This window comes from Polypterus senegalus, chromosome 1 (genome assembly GCF_016835505.1).
Source record: "Polypterus senegalus isolate Bchr_013 chromosome 1, ASM1683550v1, whole genome shotgun sequence".
In the NCBI taxonomy this organism is placed as follows: Eukaryota; Metazoa; Chordata; class Cladistia; order Polypteriformes; family Polypteridae; genus Polypterus; species Polypterus senegalus.
In genome coordinates, this window is record NC_053154.1 from 38,351,181 (window position 1) to 38,373,549 (window position 22,369).

General features: G+C 39.6%; 1 protein-coding gene across 3 annotated transcripts in view; it reads right to left on the minus strand.

The window, feature by feature from the left end:
• The window catches only part of LOC120525009 (erythroid membrane-associated protein-like), a 102,202-nt gene that overhangs the window by 69,036 nt on the left and 10,797 nt on the right, over window positions 1-22,369 (minus strand). For all 3 annotated transcript variants that reach the window (XM_039746941.1, XM_039746949.1, XM_039746934.1), the window contains exons 3-7: window positions 19,149-19,258; window positions 12,154-12,223; window positions 5,594-5,733; window positions 5,398-5,472; window positions 3,360-3,440 (exon numbers count right to left, since the gene is read on the minus strand). In XM_039746941.1, the coding sequence (XP_039602875.1) occupies window positions 3,360-3,440; window positions 5,398-5,472; window positions 5,594-5,733; window positions 12,154-12,223; window positions 19,149-19,258 (476 nt within the window). The remainder of the gene's footprint in view (window positions 1-3,359; window positions 3,441-5,397; window positions 5,473-5,593; window positions 5,734-12,153; window positions 12,224-19,148; window positions 19,259-22,369) is intronic.

The window sequence follows — 22,369 nt, forward strand, 5'->3', positions numbered from 1 at the left end:
GCAAGGCTCTTGGAAACTCACAGACTCCTCCAAAATAAAAGTAAGGAAGACTGGAATCATTACAAGAACTGTTTGTAAATGGATAGCCATGAAAGGTGTAGAGGATGTACAAGTTAGACTAAAGCACAAAGACATGTGTGGCAGACGACCAGGAAACTTGCCCCACCGGGAAGCCTAGAAGAAGGACGGATCGGGAGAGGGGCACTGTCTTTCCCTGGGTGCAAAGACAGCAGCCCCCCTGAGCCCGTGTCTGTCTGTGCCAAGGCTGATCTCTTAAATGGCATCCCAGATGGGACTCTCTGCCTGGTGCAAGGCCGAGACCCAGTAAATAATTTGTGGAGCAGCCTGACACAGCAGCGCAAAGCACACACCATTGCAGCAGTGTGAAATGCGCACTCCCGCGACACACACTTTGCACAAGCGGCTTTTTGTTAGTTGCACTAGGCCCGTAAAGGCACCGCACCTCCCCGATGGGTATGAAGATGGCCAGGTGCGGCCTACGGACAGCAGGCGGTCTGAAGAAGCCCATCGTTGACGAGAGGACCAGCATGCCTGAAGAAGAGGCCAGGCCATGGAAACTACCTCTGGAAGAAGGTTTTCCAGAGGTAGGTACTGGACTCTGGGAAGGATTGCTCAGGGGCGTGAGTCGCAGTTTTCCGGGTGCTTACTTCATAGGGGGAGACACCATCCCAGAGCCAACGGTGGGGTAAAGTCCAAGGAGGATGAGAGCCTGCTGTTGCAGAGAAGATCACGGTTTGTGAATGTCGAGGATTGTTTAAACTAGGGAATGGGGGGGCAGGGAGTTTAGGACAGGCCAGATTTAGATCTATACATGGAAGAACAAACAATGGTGTAGAAATAAAAATGCATAGTAATGTAAATTTTAAGCAAACACGTAAAGATAGAAGGATTAACACATTAAAAATAGCTTGCCTTAATGCTAGAAGTATCAAAAATAAGGTAAGTGAGTTGGAGTTGTATGTAGCAGAGCACAATTATGATATTATAGCAATAACGGAAACCTGGCTAAATAACAAAGCGCCTGGAGTCCCACCCCATGGGGAATGGCCTGATGGAACTGGCAGCAGGGAAGTGCCTGGATATCCCTCGTGACGCAGTAAGAAGGTGGAGGATGTGTGCCAGCCTTCTGCTGGTAGCGTAAGGCAGACATGGGTGGTGAACCTCTGCCCCTCTCTGGAGAAGAATCCGACCGAGTCTGCAAATGAGGCGCAGCATCTGTGTGGCTCATGGCTGGCAGGTAAGGGCAAGCGGAACGCGAGTCCCATGCCAGCTGGTTTAATAGATGTGCTTGCGGCCATATAGGAGCTGGAGGAGGCCTTTCAGCCCGTTCGGTCATTCTTCCAGATTTTTTGTGTTCTCCAGGAGGCCATCGAGGCGCTGGAGGAAAAAGCGTGCACACCCTGGAAGAAGGTGTTGGAGTGCTTATAGAGGTTGATGCTGGGTTCTCCAGCCAGAGGGACGTGGCGGTACAGGTAACTGGAACCTGTACCATAAATGAAAGAGGAGTGCTGAGTGAATGGGTGCTGGTATTGTATTGTTCTGGTCACAGAGTAGCCACGCCTCCTACAGTGGATGCAGTGCAGGTGGCCGATCGTGCCATGGGGGCAGATCCGGTGGAGGGATGTGCGAGGAGCTAGCTAGTGAGTGCCGGTTGCAAAAGCACACTGCCCCACAGGCCGACGGCAACCTCGCTGAAGTCCACAGGGGTGCAGATGGCACGGGGTCTCTCTTTATTCCATAAGGTGACCCAGACTGTCAGGGTGCCCCAGAGCGAAAAGAGGAAGACTCGGAAAGAAAGGGCCGAGTCTCCTGACAAGGTGCAGTGTGGGCCTGTGTGCCCACCTGCAGGTGACAGCCATTTTCTATGGGTGCAGAGAGAAGCCCCAAGCCTGGCTGGGGATGAGGTGGAACAAAGATACCCGTCAGGTTTCCATGTCCGGAGGGCACAGGGACATGGAGGGAAGCACCAGTGCTTTAACTGCCAACACTGAGGTCATAAGTGGAGACATTATCTGTATATTATTACTGAGGATGACATTGGATGGCATCGTGGCCGTGTCTCCCCGCCCTTGTCTTCTTTCTCTTTTTCAGGGCGGAACTGTGACCTGGGATATGCCGGCGCCCCAACCTATCATAGAACAGCCCTCACGTGATTGGCCACTTTGCCCTATGGGCTTCATCTGGGGGAGGGGCAGTGTGGCAGACGACCAGGGATCTTGCTTCACTGGGATGCCTGGAAGAAGGACGGATGGGAGAGGGGCACTATGTTTCCCTGGGTGCAAGAGAGTAGCCCCCCTGGGCTTTATTGGGGCCACAATCGTGGAACACAGAAACTCATACTCCATAGCCACTGCCAGGGGGAGCGAAACGACTTAATGAGCCCGTTTGGGCTGTGATGCAGCCACACCCGGAAGTGCAGCCTAATTAGGCTAATTACCACCTGAAGCTATGAGAGGAGTGTGCAGCCTGCACTCAAGGAGCCGGAGTCGAGTGGAAGAGGACAGAGCTGTGAGGAGTGGAGTAGAGGTGGCAGAAGAAGGGTAGAGAAAAAGGACTGGGTTTGTGGTTTTTGCACAGCATTGTGTGTGGTGTCTAATAAACAGTGCATGTTTATGTACATCGGGAGTTCGTGTCTGTCAGTGCCAAGGTTTATCTCTTACACATGGTTACTATTTTATGTCAACTACCAAGACCTGGGCCTCACCAAGTCACAAAGATGAAAGGGGTCAAACAAAGCACCTTGAAGGGGCATGATAGAGAAGGAGATACAAGCTGTAGAGGAGGAATCTAAACAAGCTCGTACAGTTGCCCCTCACTCACAAGATGAATGAACAAATTAGACCTATGGGTCTATGGCCCTATCTTGGCAAGATATTAAGTGGGATGAAGCTGTCAGACTGAAATTCTTGATATGTTTGGTTAGTGACTTCCTGCTGTCTCCAATTAGCTTCAGAAAACTGTTTAACTGTCTGTGGATCTGTTTTGAGCAGCCAGTCAGGAAGCCAAATAACCAGAACATGGCTTCCGATCACCATTATGGACCCACCACTCAAAGAATGCCCTGATAAAAATGTGCATTATATCTGGTGATGAGCTCTACTGAGGATGCTGGTGGTTTGAAGCAGCCATGGATATAATTGTTCATTATGGGCTGCAGGCATGTTTAAAGCTGAACCATAAAGAATTTAAGGAGGCAAATGGAAGTGTCCGTACCAACTCAAAAAATAAATCAATTTCTTCAAATATTTGAAAATACAGAAAAATTATCAATAAAATGTGCAGGGAAGGTACAAAGGAAAAATGCAAGCTGCACTGTCTATCTATCTATTGATACATACCTTCATTAAAGCATTTCACCTTGGCTGCAAAGCTTCCAGGGGGTTCCTGCTGAGTTTGTAAATTTTTTGTGTAGCCCATACCTAGACAGAAATAAATAAAAGTATCATTATAATATTGAATTGATTCAAACATTTCTGGGAATATCAAGGTAATGCTGGAAGTCTGAACCACATTTTTCCAAAAGGGAAGTGCCTTTAACTAATCTGAAATGAAAAAGGATGCTTGTTACTTTGAAGTTGATTGTATAGCTCAGACTTGCTTTATGTTCCTAAGTCAAGACCTACTTTTTTGTTTCAAGGACATGTTTGAGTTTTTGAAACCAAATTTTATATTTGAAATCTGCTTTTGAATTTCAAGGGTCCAATGTTCACAACAACTAGGAAGAATTTAATTGTACACAATGGAATGATTTACAGGCTACAAAAGTCACTTATCTGTTTCCCATTTTTTTTTACCTTCTTTCAAGTAACCTGACTCCACTTATTCCAGTTCATTAGTAAAAAAAACAAAAGCAAAGGCAGTATATTGGGTAGTGACGACATTTTTTCATAGCATTACATAGAGCAGGGGTGCCCACACGTTTTCGGCTTGCGAGCTACTTTTAAAATGACCAGGTTGAAATTGTCTACCTACTTTAAAAATGATATATACACACTGAGTATACTTTATACATAAAATATATGTTGTCATACCTTGCATAACTGAATAACCTTTATGGCACAATAACAATTCAATACATTTATGGTCACTACAGTATTTGGATTTAATAATCGTCATGTGTGAAAAGGTTTACTCACATAAATAAGCAGAGCCGAATAATGCAGTCAAGGAGGCAGCACACCTCTTATGCTTAATGATCGAGTGACTCACCCGCAACTTTTGCTTTTGAATTCAGCCGAGTGAAATATGACGGCTGTCCGGTTAACTGTGATTTTAGTTCCCTCTCCTTTCTTTTTCTCAGATCGCTTTTCGGAAGGAAGTCAGTTTCGTAGTTTTTATGAACAGTTCGAAAGTGCCTTTCCACATTTTCCTTCTTTGGAATAGCAATGACAGATTGACAGATCAGACAAACGCAATTCGATTGTGACATTGTGACAGAAAAAAATCCTCTAACAATTCCACATCCAGCCCATACCCAACATTTTTTTAAAATCCCTTCTTTAGTCGATATAAATTGGAAGGCTAACTAGATCACTTAGATAGCCGGAGTTCTGCAGTAGCTCGCGCGTTTGATAGTATGCGTGGGATGACCAGTGTGTTAGAAGAAAAGAGATCTCAGACTGGCCACCCTGTATGTCAATCAAGTGGCAAATGCCATAGGGAGGATATATGATAGACTAAAGTTTAAAAAAATTTTTTTTTGAATGCAACGCGATCTACCTGAACTACCTTTGCGATCTACCGGTTAATCGCAATCGACGCATTGGGCACCCCTGGCATAGAGCATCAAAAAGAATTATTTACAAAATTCCAAACATTAAACCACATAAAGGAGAATATGATTGAAAACATTAAACCACATAATGGAGAATATGATTGATGTTGTCAACTACATTCAGGCCCAAGCAGATATTTATAAAATATAAAATTATAAAATTCAAATGAGTAGTGAAAAGTCCAGTACAGGGATCTGGTTTTTCAGTGCAGACCTTCACAGCCAAAAATGGTCTAATGGTCTTGTCATCACTCACTTTTTCACTCAGCACTCAGATTTCCTCCAGTTCCTATCTAAGGGGTCAGACTCAATTTTCCTGTTTCACATTTGGGGCACACATGACAGAGTCTAGCACAGCTGAACATCCTGAACCCCATAGACGTGTTCTCTTGCTGACAGTGTAGATCTCTCTGCACAGACTTATTTTCCCTGCACTCTGCTAACTCAGCCACATGCACAGCTCTCTTATAAGCAAGAATATCCTTCATAGTACAAATAAGTAATTTTTACAACAGTTAAAGGAGATCCACTGCAAAACAAATCAAATAACACAAAACAAAAAAGTTCTTTTAGGGACCAGTAAGATCAATGATTTAACTCACCAGATAATCTTAATGCTGGAAAATACATCCACCATGTGGCCCATGAAACATCCACGCTTTTTGTTTGTGATTCCACTGTAAAGAAATTTAATGGTAAAATCAAAAGGTACAGAATGAATCTCCAATAAAAGAACAGAATTTGTAGGACAGAAATTAGAGTGAAATCCACTTGTAATACTACATTTAAAATGTATACCTTTATTTTTGTAATCTGCCGGGAATTTACCGAGACACTGACAAATCTTGTAACAGAACATATAAGGGCAGAACCAAATGCAGATATCCATGTCCAAGAAATAAGGAGGAGTGCACAGCCTACAAGGTAATGTGCATAGCCTATAAGGTAATATTAAAAAAGAAGATTTACATATTTAATAAAGAGATAAATTATCAGTTAGTTCTACATCATAAAACAACCATGTTATTTTAACAAATGAAAGGAACAGAACATGTTGTACATAGTGTCAAAAGGCAGCATGCCTCATTCATAAGGATCGTGCACGTCAATAATAAAAAAGAAAATCCTCAATAGGTAAAACACATCATGTATGTAACCCCTGCCCTCCATTTTGGTAAACAGTGAGCAGGGCTTCAAGTTCATTAATATGGTGTCTACACATCCAGCATTCACACAGATTATCTTTACCATTCACTTTCTTATCCTTACATACTTTATGATATTTGATCTCTTGTTCCCCAACACAATAGCAATGTACCCAAAGTTTAAGGAAAACAATGTTCATCTTTACTTAAATTTCTCAAAATAACTGCAATAGATATCCAAATATCACAAGAATACAATTATGCACATAATTTAGTAAAATTCATAATATACAAAACATTTACTGTTATAAACAATGTCTCCCTCAAATACCACCAGTAAACACACCCAAAAGTAATTTATCATTTAATCATACTATCATTTAATTTATTTTTTGGAATATATGAAATAAACACAGGCAAATCAGTGAAAACATTCAAAGAAGTTGAAGGCAAAGGTCTACTGCAAATGATTACTGGTTGCAAAAGACTTGCATGAAAACTTTTGATCATTTATAGACTTCAGAATATTGTAATGGCAGAACATCAGCAGAATAAAGCAGGGAAGAAGAACAGTATGTTATGTCAATATGACCTGACATTTCATTATTTGAATGAGCAACATCAGCTCCCACCAAAGGAAGAGCCAATAAAAACAAGGAAGCTGTCACAGTTACACAAACAGGACTCAAGTCTGATAAAAGCAATGCAGTGTATGAGTAGTCCTTGTAAGGATAGCAAGCTACCTGAAACAGCAGTAAAATAAGCAAACATTTCTTGGATCAATACTAAGAAATATCAAGTGTTCAGTTAACCTGCAATGTCCAGAAATTAGTGAAACATGACCTCATTAAAATTCAGAAGAGAGGACAACTAATGCATAAATTAATGATGGCACGGAACAATATGCAGTTAGCTCGGATGAGTGTTCAAAAGAAGGGATTAAGAGTGATGTATCTCTCTAAAACATGTACCTTAAGAAAAGGAAAAAGAATAACACAGCTTCAGACAGTTTAACAGAAGAAACGTTATCAAACTGACAAAAATACTTTTGAAACTAACTCTTGTAAAGGGTGCCACATGAGGACAGGCAACCTGGCTGGAGCTGTACTGAGAACCTTACTGGGCCGGGACGCCCACAGCGTGGAAGGACAGAGTTTGCTCAGGGCATTGTCTCCCCCAGAATGCTAAATGCCAGCTCCCCTGGGTTGTGCATCACCATGGATTCCCACATGGCATCTTGGGAATTGGAGTTTGTCATTTTAACCCTGTTGAGTGCAACCAGGGGGCACTGAGGGGACTGGCAAGCCCTGCTGTGTCAAGGCTCCAACTTCACCTGGAAGTGCCTCAAAGCCACAGTATTGAGACACTAGAAGTGGTTCTGGGTGTTACATAAAAGGAACAGCACCTCTTCGATTGGAAAGCCAAAGTCGGCTTGTAATAGGAGCCAAGGAGACAGAGACAGAGAGATGAAGAAGAGTATTTCTGACTGCTTTGGTTGTGGTATGGGAAACTATTCTATGTAAGAGTTTCACGCCAAAATAAAACCCTTTGTAAATAGTAAGCTTGTGTCTGAGATGGTGTATTGGGAGTATGGGGAGTTGCAGCGCCTCCTGCTGACCATACTCTTATAATTATGTCAATAAAATATTAGTTAAACTGATTGAAGAAAAGAACTCAAACATGTGAACTGAGTTTTTCACTGATCTGTAAATAAAGATTAAGAGCATTCTACTGATACAAAAAAATTTTGCAAATCTAATAAATCTCTATAACCTACTTGATTGAGTTTCATCTTAACCAATTACTAGTAAACTCACTTTTGGTACAATTATTAAGTATTCTTTTTACTGTAATTAAAATGTAACCTGTTTAAAAAAACAATTGATATTTTTCTAATTCAAAGTTATTTTGGCAAAATTGTTAAAAAAATGTATATTTATATATGCTTTTACAAAATCAAAACATCATCAGTAGTAATCAAACTAAATAATAACAAAAAGACACACTCCAGGTAAAAAGTTAATCTTTTAAATGAAGGTATCTGTAAGAGCCAACATAATACAAAAAATGACAACTAGCTTTTGAATTTAAGATATTTTTTATAAAAGAAGCATAGTAAATCTTAAATGAAAGGAAAAATAATTTTGTATATAATTCATATATTTATAAAAGGCTGGCCATCCCCCGTGGCTCCGCCCACATAGTAGTGAAACAGGACAAACTTTAAAAATGAATAAACAAACAGGTATTTCTAGTTAAACAGAGGCAAGGTATGCTCCAAAACATGGCCAGAGGTAGACCGATTCGAACGGTGGCTGGCAAATGAGTGAGGAGGGCCCCGCCTGAGTCCTCACTCCTGATGTTACGCTTCCCCCTACCCTCAGCCCGCAGCTTCTGTCTTGGATTAGCACAAATAAATCTCTCCTTCAAGCAAACTATGATACTTAGTGTGATGAGAGAAGTCACAAAATCAACTGGAAAGTTCAAGCAAATTACAGAAAAAAACCTGCATGGAGCTGGACAGTTTGACATCTGTGGCAGAGCGACGGGTGCTGAGCAGGCTCCGGACATTCATGAAGAATCCAATGCATCCACTGAAAAGTATCATCTCCAGACAGAGGAGCAGCTCCAGTGACAGACTGCTGTCACTGTCCTGCTCCACTGACAGATTGAGGAGATCGTTCCTCCCCCACACTATGCGACTCTTTAATTCCACCCGGGGGGGGGTAAACGTTAACATTATACAAGATTATGTTATGTTATGTTATACCTGCCTCACACTCTCCACCTTGCATTTTTTAACTTGCACTGTGCTTTTATTGCTCTTTAATTAATATTGTTTTTATCAGTATGCTGCTGCTGGAGTATGTGAATTTCCCCTTGGGGATTAATAAAGTATCTATCTAGCTATCTATTTATCTATCTATCTATCTTAAATAGTTCTCGTTTGCTATTTAAGCAGAAATAAGGTATGCTCCAAAGCTGGCATGTCAGTGAGGAGGGCCACGTCCCTCTTCCTCTTTTCCACGGCCTGCTGCGTCTCTCTCGGATTCGCTCAAATAAATCGGTACCGCAAGTAAACAATGATACTTAGCGCAATTAGAGAAGTTGCAAAATCATCCAGAATGTTCAAGCAAATTATAGAAAAAAAACTGATTTAAACCCGTTAAGTAGTTCTCTTGTGAAAAGCATACAGACATACAGACAGACGTTGGATTTTATATGCAGTGACGAGTGCTGAGGATCATTGCTGGTGATGCACTGACTCCTTCAGAGTCAGATTTACAAATATATGAGTACATCTTTGCCACACCTCACATTTCTCCTTTGTATTTGAACAACAAATATGCTAATTCAGCCATTTTGAGCATAAAAAATATCAAAATTATTGGAATCATACAGAAAACAAATGTATAGCACAGACCAGTGGACAAATGTATTTTATGTTATCATTATTAGTTTTTTTTACTGTTCGTATCTCTGTTTATATATATAGAGATGATGTAATATACTGTAATTTGGGCAATGCAAAGTCATTATGAACTGTGCTGAAAAGCTAATGGTACTGAATTGATAGCACTAAGAGCTTTCTAGAGTATGAGGTCATGTATTTACCTGTACCAATTTAATTAAAAAAATAAAAAGGTTCTACGCATTGTGGCAAGTGGCTGGGGTGGTATCCAGCGGGACGCCCAGAAGGACCGGAGGAGGGCTTACACCTCCTCCAGACCGTGAGGGGGCAACCGCCCTGGTGGCTTTGGGGACCACGGGAACAGAGCTTAGAAGCTCAACCTTATAGGGGCCCGTGGTCACCACCAGGGGGCGCCCGGATGCCTGAGGAGCCCTGGCCCTCAGCACTCCCACCACAGCCAGAAGTGTTGGGGAGAAGAAGACCAGGGACACCTGGAGTGCTTCCAGGTGCACAGCCGGCACTTCCGCCACACCTGGGATGGCCGGCGGAAGGTTGTCGGGAAGCACCTGGAGCATGTCCGGGTGAGAATAAAAGGGGCATTCAGGTGTGGCAGCGACGAGCCTCACCTCACCTCCAGTCAGGGGCGAGAGACGGGTGGAAGAGGACGGAGCTTGGAGGAGAGGAGTGGAGGCAGTGAAGAGAGGCATTGAGGAAAGGGCTTGGATTGAGGGTGATTGGTGCTGCGGCACTGGGTTGTGTGTTTCACTGTGTAAATATTGTAAATAAACGTGTGTAGGTTGAAACCACTTATGTCTACCTTTCTGTGTCCGGGCTGTTCCCCGCAGCATGTAAAATGAGCAATATTATATTAATTGGCTTTGGAAAATACATCTGTTCTTTAAATAGGGAATGTCAGAAATTTCTAGCTTCAAATGCCAAGGGTTAGTCAATTTACTTATGTGTTGTGTGACAATAGATGTTTGACAGTGATGGGTTTTGGAGAGCATACTTCTTTTTGAATGTAATGTTACTGTATTAACTTCCATCAATACACTTTTCAATATATTTTATAACCTGAAGTCATTTACTTTTATTGAATGCAATTGGGGATAGCAAAGTCACTTTAGGAACTATAGGAACTCAACAACTCTTCAAATTCAGGATGAAGTTTCACCACTGGAATAGGAAATTCATGTCAACAGTTGTAGTCAAAATTTTGTTAAACAGGAAGAATATTCAAAGGCTTTTTGCAGCTAAGGCTTTGGCTTCAGTATCACAGTCTTTTGAATCTTTCTTCTTAATCTTCCATCAGTTTGTTTCTGACAATGAGGTCACAAGCTGTCTCAATTCTTTTCTTTTTGTGGTCAGATTCACTGTCTAATACTAAGGTTGTGTTTTTCAAAGTCCTCCTTAATGTTATTCCTCCCGCATTTCTGTTGTCTTCCTCTTGTTCTTTTCCCTTTGATGTGGCAGTGCATAATTCTTTGTGGCAACCTTCTTCCTTTCAATCTGGCAACATTTTCATACCACAGGAGTCGTCGTTTTCCAAATTCGATCGCTTAATGTTTCTGTCTGCTGCAGCGTGTTTCATATGTCATCATTCTGTATTCTGGTAGCCAGTTCATTTCTACAACTTCCTTCCTGCATTCGTATTTTTCTTCAGGCATCAGCATTCAGAGCCATACATCATAATTGGAATTACACAGGTTTCATACATTTTGAATTTTGTTTTGATTGCTATACTTTTAGATTTTAGCAAAATACTGACACAAGTAGGAAATAATTTACCCAATGTCTAAAACGAATGGCATGCACAACTTGAATTATTCGGTCTAGCTGCTGCCTCCTGGAACAACACAAAAAATTACAACTCCAGGATCAACTGTGTAATCAGCTATTGATTATTATTGTACCAACAGCATTTTATGAGAAAAGACCAGAAGATGAGACACAGTCAAGTTCATGCAAAAGATTCTAACCAGGAAAACAGCCAAACTCAAAATGAAACCCAAAATCTTGATCAAAGTTATTTGCAGAAGTTCTTAAACTTGAGAGAGACTAATTACAATAGCACCTAAGTCTTTAAGGATGTATCCGTAATCTCAGATAGAGAGAAAGTCGTTGCATTGATAATGTCAGATTCACATATGACTGAGCATAGTACAGTTGTAATTACAATATAACAATGAGTAAAAAAACAGCATGGCATCAGGGAAAAACAAAAAAAAAATGTTTAGAAATAATTTTTTACACAAAAATAACAGTAAAAATTGTTTCAATTGAATGAAAACCCTTAAAAGTAAAGAAACTTTTCAAAAAGGAACATAAAATACCATGAAGCAAAATTAAATCTAAACTACATTATAATTATAAGTTCTGATTTTACAGTTCAGCTTTTAACTGGCCATACATGATCCATTCTGGAGCTGATCACTAAATCAGTTGCTTTCAAGTCAGGAAATTTCTTTTTGGATGCTACTTTTGTTATTAATGGGCAGTAGCATCACCTCTGACAGATTCATGGACAACATCTCAGTAGAAGTCAGAGTTTTACATGAATTAGCCTATCTTTATTTACTAGATAACTCAGTAATATCCAAGGTATAGCATGAACATACAAAAAAGTCTTCTATTTATTATCTGATGTTTTTAGAGGAGCACAATATTGTTAAAACAGTGAACCAACTATATATGTCCAAAATAAACTAATCTCAGTGTTAATGACTATGTATATCAAGCAAAACTCCAAATTGTATTAGGATTCAGTCCTTGGCACATTTCTCAACTGTTTGTTCACATACCTTAATGCCATTCTATAATTGAAAATTCCTTCCAAGAAATATTTTCTTATTTTCTGCAGACACCATTTGCCTAGATGGAAAAAATACAACACATATGTCACAAGCTTCTGTTGATCTTCTGATACACGCTAATGGTATACAACTAAAAAGACTTGTCAGAGCAATAAAAAATATGATTCATAGAGTAACTCAAAGATAAAATTACTGTTCTATTCCTTTTTATGGAAAGACAGTCTATGACATTACACACAGGCATACATTGACATTCATTCAAGACCAATTCAAAAGAAAATACCTATAAACACAAGGTAAATGTGCTGTCTCTGTACTCAGAACTGAATGTAGATTCCTGGAAATATGAGTCAAAGCGCTTAGTACTACATCATTGTATTTCCCTCACAACAATCATAAGAATTTTAATTTGAAGTTTAAAAAAATAATTATAATTAAAGGAATCTTTTCATTTTTGACAGTGATGTAATACTCCATTGTATCAGTTATAACAAAAATTGTAATACATGAATAGTAGTTGCTCTATACAGGAAGCCGTGGGGGTCAATTACAGCATCTGACTACAGTTTTCTTCTTGGTGAAAAGCTTGTTGCTTCTGAGTGACCCTCTTCCTAGGCTTTAAAGTCTATATTCTGCTATTTCTAAAAACCTGAGATCAGTCTTAGATTTGAAATGTTCTGCTTCTGCAAGATTAATACAAACTAACAATGCTAAACTTAAAGATAACTGGAATTTTGTGCTCTAAACAAAATATGGTTAAACTTAGCACATCACTAACTCAAACCTGCTTAGAAGTGGATTTGGTTTTAATATTGTTTCTTACATAGATGGTCTACTCTTCATCTCACTTTAGCTGGAAGAATTAACACTGTCAAGATGAATATCCTTCCTAGGCTTCTTTAAATATTTCAAAGCTTTCCAATATACAGTACATCAATAAATCATTTTTAAGAAGTTAGATTCAATCATAACCTCATTTATTGTTAATTCAAAACATCCACATATCCAAAGGGCGACCCTGCAATACCTAAGGCAGAAGGTGGCATGGCTCTACCTAACTTTCAATTTTATTACTGTGCAGCAAACATACAAGCTATAAAAACCTGGTCATTGACACAAATAGATGAACAGACACAGGCTTGGTCCACAATAGAAATAAAAACAGCAGTACTTTTTTTTTATATTCCTTGCTTTGTACTCCAGGAACTAAAAGTTATTGTCAATATACTGACAACCCAATTGTGCTTCATTTACTCAGAATATGGAACCAATGTAGGAAGTATTTTTAGATAGAGAACCTTTTATCTCTGGCACCTCTGCCAATAACCACCCTCTCAAATGTACACAGCTCTTAATGTTTGGAAAACATACAGGATTAAATCACTTAAAGATTTGTACATTCAGTAGATAATATCTTCAAATCCTACAGACCAACTACACTCCAAATTTAACTTTCCATCAATTCAATTCTTTCTCTACCTCCAAATTAGGACAAGGACAAATAAACTGTAAATGCCTTTACTTAACTATTAGAACGTAGACTTATCTTTCTCAAGTGGAAGAATCCTAACTCACCTCTTTTAATTCAGAGGGTAACTGATGTTATATACTATTTGAAATTGGAAAAAATCTAATTCTCACTCAAAGGATCTGTGCATAACAAAACCTGGCAGGATCTCATCAATAACATTTTAGAATAAGCATTTAAATTGGGGAAAAGGATTTTCTTCCCTTTTTATTTTTATTTTATTCCTACTCTTAAAGTTTTACTCTGTCTGCTGACCTAGCTGTCATTCTCATAGGTGGGGGTTGATTTGACTTGAACTTAGTTTTGTCAAGTTTGAATCATTTGTATTGAATGTCAATTGCTTTTAATGAATTCAATAGAATGTTATATATATATATATATATTGCGAGACTTGCCCGAACACCACCAGTCAGAAACCACATCTTTATCAAATGCACACGTTAATTGAACACCAATAAATATAGGACCACAGTCCCAAATACAACACAGTGCACTCAGCACTAATCACCACTGTTTCAGGCTTCTCTCTCTCAGTCCTTGCCTGCCTTTCGTCTCCTCCTGGGAGCTTTGTCCTGCTCCCACTCCTGATTCAAGCTCCCCGATTGTAGTAAGGCGGCCCCTTTTATTCCCGCACGGATGTGCTCCAGGTGTCTGATGACGTCCATCCAGCAGCACTTTCTGGTGTGGCGGAAGTGCTGCCCTTTGCACCGGAAGCACTCCGGGCATCCTTGGAAGGCTCTTCCTCCATCTTGAAGAGTGTAGTGGAAGTAAATGTATCCCAGGTTCCTTGAGGCTTGAGGCGCCCCAGGCGGGTTGGAACCGACTTGCTCCTCTCCTATGGTCCTCTCCTAACCCAGGGCAGTTGCCCCCTTGTGTCTCAGAAGCTATCAATGCCACCTTCCGGTCCTTCCAGGCATCCCTGTGGTCGCAGCTCAATTGTGCACAACGATCCCCAAACAGAAACACTGTCATTTTTTTTCCTTTCTTCGAACTTTCCTCATACTGTATTTTTGCTGTGTTTGTTTTCTGTGGTTTTCAGTGATACATTTTGTTTATTGCTCATCAACATTTGAAAAACATCTATTGGAATTTAAATTATTGTCACCCTCCTACAGAAATGGCAAACACGGAAAAACTACAAGAGTTCACATTAGAAAAAAAACTTGAAATTTTTTGCGCCTCTCAATTTCGGCAAAAAGAAAAAAGACATTGCCAGTGAATTTGGAATTTCGCCATCGACACTAGGTCGAGCAAAAAAAAAAAAAGAAAAGTCTCGGGTTTCAAATGTATGAAAAATTCTGGCATTTGAAGACATCAAAAAAGCATTTTTTATGTGGTTCAGTGATGCTCATTCAAGAACCATTCCTATTAGTACGCCACTCATTCAAGAAAAAGCAAAGTCACTATTGTGAAGTTTCTAAGCTCTCTTAGAACCTCCCCCAATGGGACGACACACCAAAGAACGTCCCGAAATGCGATCACCGTGTCTGTGGAAGACTGTTTATCCGTTGCGGGGGCAACAGCAATTCCTCCCACCCAATTGCACGTCAGTGCTTCAGCCATTGGATTTGGGCATCATTCGCACACTGAAAGTGCATTATCCCAAGGACATGCTAAGAAAAATTCTCATCAACATAACTTGTACACAAGAGGAGATAAAATGAATGTGAAAAAAGCTATTGAAATGATAGCAAACGCTGGGACGCAAGTTAAAGAAAGCACTATAGCGATAAATACAGAATCTCATTACTACAAAATATTTTTTAGGTCCCAGGCACTTCGTTGTAATGGAATTTTACCTGTATATATATATAAACTGCCCGCGGTGGGCTGGCGCCCTGCCCGGGATTTGTTTCTGCCTTGCGGCCTGTGTTGGCTGGGATTGGATCCACCAGACCCAACATGACCCTGTAGTTGGAATATAGCGGGTTGAATGATGGATGGATGGCTATATAAACTACTCAAAAAAATTAAAGGAACACTATGAAAACACACCAGATCTCAATGGGAAAAAATCATGCTGGATATCTATACTGATATGGACTGGGTAATGTGTTAGGAACGAAAGAATGCCACATCGTTTGATAGAAATAAAAATTATCAACCTGCAGAGGACTGAATTCAAAGACACCCCAAAAATCAAAGAGAAAAAATGAAGCGGTAGGCTACTCCATTTTGCCAAAATTTCATTGCAGTAACTCAAAATTATTCTCAGTAGTTTGTATAGCCCCCACGTGCTTTTATGCATGCTCCTAATGAGACAATGGATGGTGTCCTGGGGGAACTCCTCCCAGATCTGGACCAGGGCATCGCTGAGCTCCTAGACAGTCTGAGGTGCAACCTGGCAGCGTCGGATGGACCGAAACATAATGTCCCAGAGGTCTTCTATTGGATTGAGGTCAGGCGAGTGTGGGGGCCAGTCAATGGTATCAATTCTTTCATCTTTCAGGAACTGCCTGCATACTCTCGCTACATGAGGCCGGGCATTGACATGCACCAGGAGGAACCCAGGACCCACTGCCCCAGCATAGGGTCTGACAATGGGTCCAAGGATTTCATCCTGATTCCTAATGGCAGTCAAGTTGCCGTTGTCTAGCCTGTAGAGGTCTGTGCATCCCATATCCCATGTGTATATGCCTCCACAGACTATCACTGACCCACCACCAAACCGGTCATGCTGAACGATGTTACATAACGTTCTCCACAGCTTCTCCAGACCCTTTCACATCTGTCACATGTTTCTCAGGGTAAGCCTGCTCTCATCTGTGAAAAGCACAGGGTGCCAGTGGTGGACCTGCCAATTCTGGTATTCTATGGCAAATGCCAATTAAGCTCCATGGTGCCGGGCAGTGAGACAAACATTCACACCAGTGGTCTGCTGGAGGTCATTTTGTAGGGCTCTGGCAGTGCTCATCCTGTTCCTCCTTGCCCAAAGGAGCAAATACCACTTCTGCTGATGGGTTAAGGACCTTCAATGGCCCTATCCAGCTCACCTACAGTAACTGCCAAAGTAACTAGCCAAATGCAAAACTACTGTAGTGAAAAAAACAGTCAGAAAAAATAAGGAGGGAAAAATGTCAGTGGCCTCCGCCTGTTACACCATTCCTGTTTTGGGGGTCGTCTCATTTTTGCCCCTCTAGTGCACCCATTGTTAATTTCATTAACACCAAAGCAGCTGAAACTGATTAACAACTGTCTCTGCTTCTTAACTGACCAGGTCAATATCCCAAAAGTTTCAAAGACTTGATGCTATACTCTGATTAAAAGGTGTTCCTTTTAATTATTTGAGCAGTATATAAATTTTCAGTTGTCCAATTTCAGCTAATTCTTGTACAATCAATCACCAAGGCACTTTATAAATAAGAGGATTTGGAAGCACTTTTTCAGCATCATTGTCTGGGTTGCCACCTGCAACAGCATCCCAACACCAACAAGCCTAAGAGAATAAGAGGTGCAATGTAGATACAGTAAAGGTGTGTCATAACAGCAAGAGGAAGGCACTACCATTGATGTTTTTAGATCATACAAGCTGATATAATTTTGTCTATAGTAGTAAAACTGGTGACTAAATAAGTTAGGCAACAGTCATTGCTAAAAAAGATAAATTGTGCCCCATTCTTAATAGGTGCTATGAATTGACTATATAATAATTTGTTCAATATGGGACATGAGAGTTATTGTGCAACCTAAGCTGCATCATGTTTGATTAGTATTATACTGGACACCCTTGTGTTGCAAGAATGAAGAAAATTGTATGTGGGCCTCAAATCTACAGCAACATTGATAAACAAATAAAAGGTTATTAGTCCTGTCAACACAGCCAGAAAATGCAAAGCCAGTCGCCACTTTACCCATGGGTCTGACCAATTAAACCATGTTAAAGCATACTGTATATGTAGATTTTGAGGGGTCAATCAAGGAACAAATGTTTATGGCCATGGTATATGGTTTTTTAAAATGACCAGAAGTGCACATAATGACTCCACAATCACAGACTAGATTAGTCAAGTGATGAAAAAGTGCTGAAACCCTCGTTAATGTTGGTGAACTACATTTAACAGAAAAAGAATTGAACACATTTCTCAAACCAAGTATTTAGCTCCAGCTTAATCATAGCATCATCTGCAAAACTGTCACTACTGCACCGATTCATGTGTCAATATAGCAATAAACCTTCTACTCCAAAAAATTATTATTGGTATATGTTCCCATTACATAGCTAAATTAAATTGAATTCACTCAAAATTAACAGTTTTCAAAATTTGACCTATCCCATTTCAACTACAAATAACTTCTTTGTGTGTTATATTTAAAAGTATAATTTATGTATATTAATGAATTTCATTCCTTTAAATACCAGCACCACTCACAAATATTTTTATGTTGCCATCAGGTTCATTTGACTCAAAATGAACATGCTTCAAAGCCTACAAAGAATATTTGCTGTTACTCAGTTACTTTTAGTTGATTTAACTAAAATGAACATGCTCACAGTTTTCCAATACAAGGGGGCTTAGACAGATGACTATTTTTTAGATATAATGTAGAATGTTTGTACAGTTTCAGTTATTTTCCTTGGTAAAAATGCTTTATTAGCATAACTTTAGTTAATTTGCACTAAGTGACCACCTTTTTGTAAACATACTGCAGATTTTGGTGATTTTCAGCCATTTATCTTTTAGGGAAAGATAAAAATCATACACAACAGTACTTTAGGTGCTAAATATTTGTATTAAAATGTTTTTTGGAAGTTTAAAATTCTGGAAAAGCTATTGCATATGCTACATAAAAAGAACATGCTTTCCTCTCTGTACAATAAAGGGTGGGTGTGTAATATATTAAGGACATTATCTGGTGTAACTGGTTATTTGGCAGCCTTGTTTAATAATTATGTGAATGGGCATTTTGGTTATCTATAGATCAGATGATTTGCCAGTTTTAAGTAATAAATCGAAATAGAGTTTCAAAAAACAAAAGTTTGTGATTTGGACTTACGTAATTCACATAAAATTACTATGCAATGTGAGTGTATGCAACCAACAAATCTGAATTTTGTTCTGTTATTATGGTTTAAAAAAAAAGTAAAGTCAAAGCTACTAATTTGGCTAGTGTTAGATCAAACACAGTCATCTGAGTTTGAATTACTCATATTACTTACATGTACATTTTACACAAAATTTAATCAGGTTCTCACAACAACTCATTTTGTGAACCAGACTACAGTATGATGTATTTGATCTCCACTTGAGTAAGCTGCTGACCCCTAAAATGCAGAAAACAAGCAACTTTTTTCTGAGAGAATACTATGTCCTCAGATTTAAAAGTAGTAAATTTGATCCAAACCTTATCATTAAATTACTAATCCAACGTTAGAACAAATTAGTGTTTTGGAGAGCAGCATATTGTTTAGAACAGGAAATGAGAAGGAAAAATAATTTATAACAAAAGTTTTTACCTTCATTTTTGTTCGCTGAAAAACCAGCTGATGGATATTTGTACCAACAGATCTTGAAACACAGCATGCTAGTTGAGAAGAAATTACGAGGATAGTAGTATCTGTAGTAGCTGGAAAGAAAAAAATAAATCTCACTAATTGAACTTAATAACTTTGCCCTAGTTAAATGGCTTATATTGTTCAATCTGTAAAATAATTCTGTTATTTTCCTGGATTTATCCAATGAAAGCAACAAATCATAGTACTGTATATTTTAAGAATAGTGTGCTTTTTTTTTGTACTTACCATTTTTTTCTTTTTAAAAATGAAGAAAGTTGGAGCTCTGAAAAAATTCTTATTGAACTAGTGACACCTTATCTGAATATTACACTTTTCTTTGTAATAAAAAATATTTGCAACATTTATTACAAATCAGAAGATCATAATACTGTGTGAGCACTTTACAAGTTAATTTTACTTATATATGTATGTACTTCTTTTTTACCACTGAATGTCCATAATACATCTGTAATTGTCTGAACGTTTATTTGTGCATTATGATTTATTTATGGAAGTACAAGACAAGAAAAGGAATCAAAGAAAAAGGTTTGGGGTGAGGGTCAAGTCCAAAACAGAATTTATTAGGAGTGTAAAAGATGCCGGTTTTAAGGCAGACCAGAGAAAATGACGTAATTGGAGTCGGAACCAGAAGTGACATCATCTGCGGAGGCAGAACTGGAAATGATGTCATCATGGCCAGGCGGAATTGCCCAGAACTGGTCTGCAGGGAAGTGAGAGGAAGGGTCAAAGCATATCGCCTCCCCCTGGTCTGGCAAGAAACCACCAGGTGATCCAGGATTTGCATCCTTGTGTAGGGCCATCCACTGTAGAGGCACATGATCCGTGAGATGGGTGAACTCCTGGCCCAAGAGCTAGTACCTCAGCTTTGTAATCGCCTATTTGATTGCCAAAGCCTCCCTTTCCACCGCTGCAAACCTGGCCTCTCGTTCCAGCAGTTTCTAGCTTAGGAACATGATGGGGTGTTCAACACCATCGACATTTTGGCTCAGCACGCCACTCAAGCCTGTGTCTGAAGCGTCCGTCTAAAGAATGAAAGGCAGAGGAAAGTTAGGAGCTTTCAAGCCAGGTGCTGACGTGAGGGCCTGTTTCAAGTCACTAAATGTCGCTGCTGTCTTATCAGTCATTACCACATTATTCGGAGCCCTCTTCTCTCTCAGAAAATCGGCAGAAATTGCGAATTTTTACAGTCTTCAACTGTCCAGTTTTGGTGAGCATGTTTACTCACTGCACCCTAAATTTTTTGCTCTTAGCTGACAGGGATGGAATCCAACGTGGCCTTCTGCTGTTGTATCCAATCGACCTCAAGGCTTGACGTTTTGTGCATTCTGAGATGCTTTTCTGCTCATCACAGTTTTACAGAGTGGTGATCTGAGTTACCAAAGCCTTTCTGTCAGATCAGACCAATCTGCCAATTTTTCTCTGACCTCTCACATCATCAAAGTATTTCCATCTGCAGAACTGCTCCTATTGGTGTTGTATGTGAAAATGCTAGGATATCAGCAGTTACAGAAATACTCTAACCAGCTTGTTTAACACCAGTAATCATGCCACTGTTGAAATCACTCAGATCGCATTTCTTCCCCATGATGGTGGTTTATTTAATGTGAACATTAACTGAAGCTCCTGACTTGTACCTGCAAAGTTTTAGGCACTGCACTGCAGCCACATGCTAAGGGAGTGTATATTTTCATCTTGTCTTCATTTTTTCATGTGCCAAAGCATTGCATGGTTTATTCTGGTGCAGACCATAGAAAGCTGGAAACAGAAAGCAAATACCTATAAGCAGCAGAGAACTGTTTCTTCTTTGCTAAAGGCCATTGGCCAGGGTGTATGGCTGCCGGTGAGTCTGTGGAAGGAACTTGGCTTGGACTGACTTATTGAGTTGCGGAAAAACAAGCAGAGATGACCTCTTATGGTGATTTCTGACCTGAGCAGTGTGAGGAAGAATCAGTAGTGTAAATGAATAGGCAGGTAGTGAATAAAATCAATGAGAGAATATGGATCAACATGGAAGGAGCTGTGGAAGATCAGGAAAGCAGCACATTAAATGTTGAAGCCACTGCATTGAGACTGTGAAACCGCTGTTTTAGATGAGTTATTAAATTTTTAAAAACTTATACCAGCTCATAGGCCCTGGTGCTTTGCACAATCTGCACAATCCATTGCTATGCCAGTGGCTAAGGTCCTTGTCCATTTGTACTATTTAACTTCTGAACGCTGTTTTCCCCTGTTAGTCGTTATCTGTCACCAAAGCTCTCCAAATCTCTCTCACCTCACAACCCAACATTGTTGAATGAGAACGATGCACTTCATATAGGCTACCTGTTAACTTAACGCCAAAGCTGTCAAACTGACAAAACGGCATGAAACTAATAAAGCACACAGTGAAGCACTGATGACATTCGAAGCTTCAAATGCCACGGGTCACGTGACAGCGGTGTTTTGACACAAGCTCCGACACCATGATTCAACTCACTGCGCTTCAGATTGACTGACAGAAGCTTCGGTATCATTTTCCCATCTCTATCTGTAAGTATTATTTTAAGTTAATTAAATAAGCATATAGCAAAGATATATTGTTTATTAATATCGGTAATTATTTGTAATTTATTTCTTTTCAGTTTCACTCTGACTTCATAAAATCGAAATAAAATTGGAGCAAGGCGCTATCTCTTGACTCTATGAATCTTTTGTGAAGTACAGTTTGGCTGCTGTTTACTTTCTGGTTCAAACACCAAAGACGAGAATAGTACACATTTAGTGATTAGTTTGGTTCAATACGAGGTACAATATGAACATACAACAAGTAGAACAATGCTTTAAAAACAATACTTTTCATAAAACTAAAATTAACACATGTGAAGAAATATCAAGGAGAATCTAAATTAACCTGAGATGTTAGAAAGTGAACAGCTACTGAGATAAAAAGACTTAAAATGAAAAAATGACTGGGATCATAAAGTATTTACCCAAGAATGTTTAAAGAAGTGCTTTTACAATTAGAGCATTGTAGTACCAACCTTTGTGTCACTTATGTTCTTGTGCACCTCTCACTACCTTATAATTGTGCTTATGCCTGATTACTCATAGATTTAATTAAACTGGATTGAAATCACAAGTATGAAAGAATAAAAAGAAACACAACAACCACCAAGTCAAGT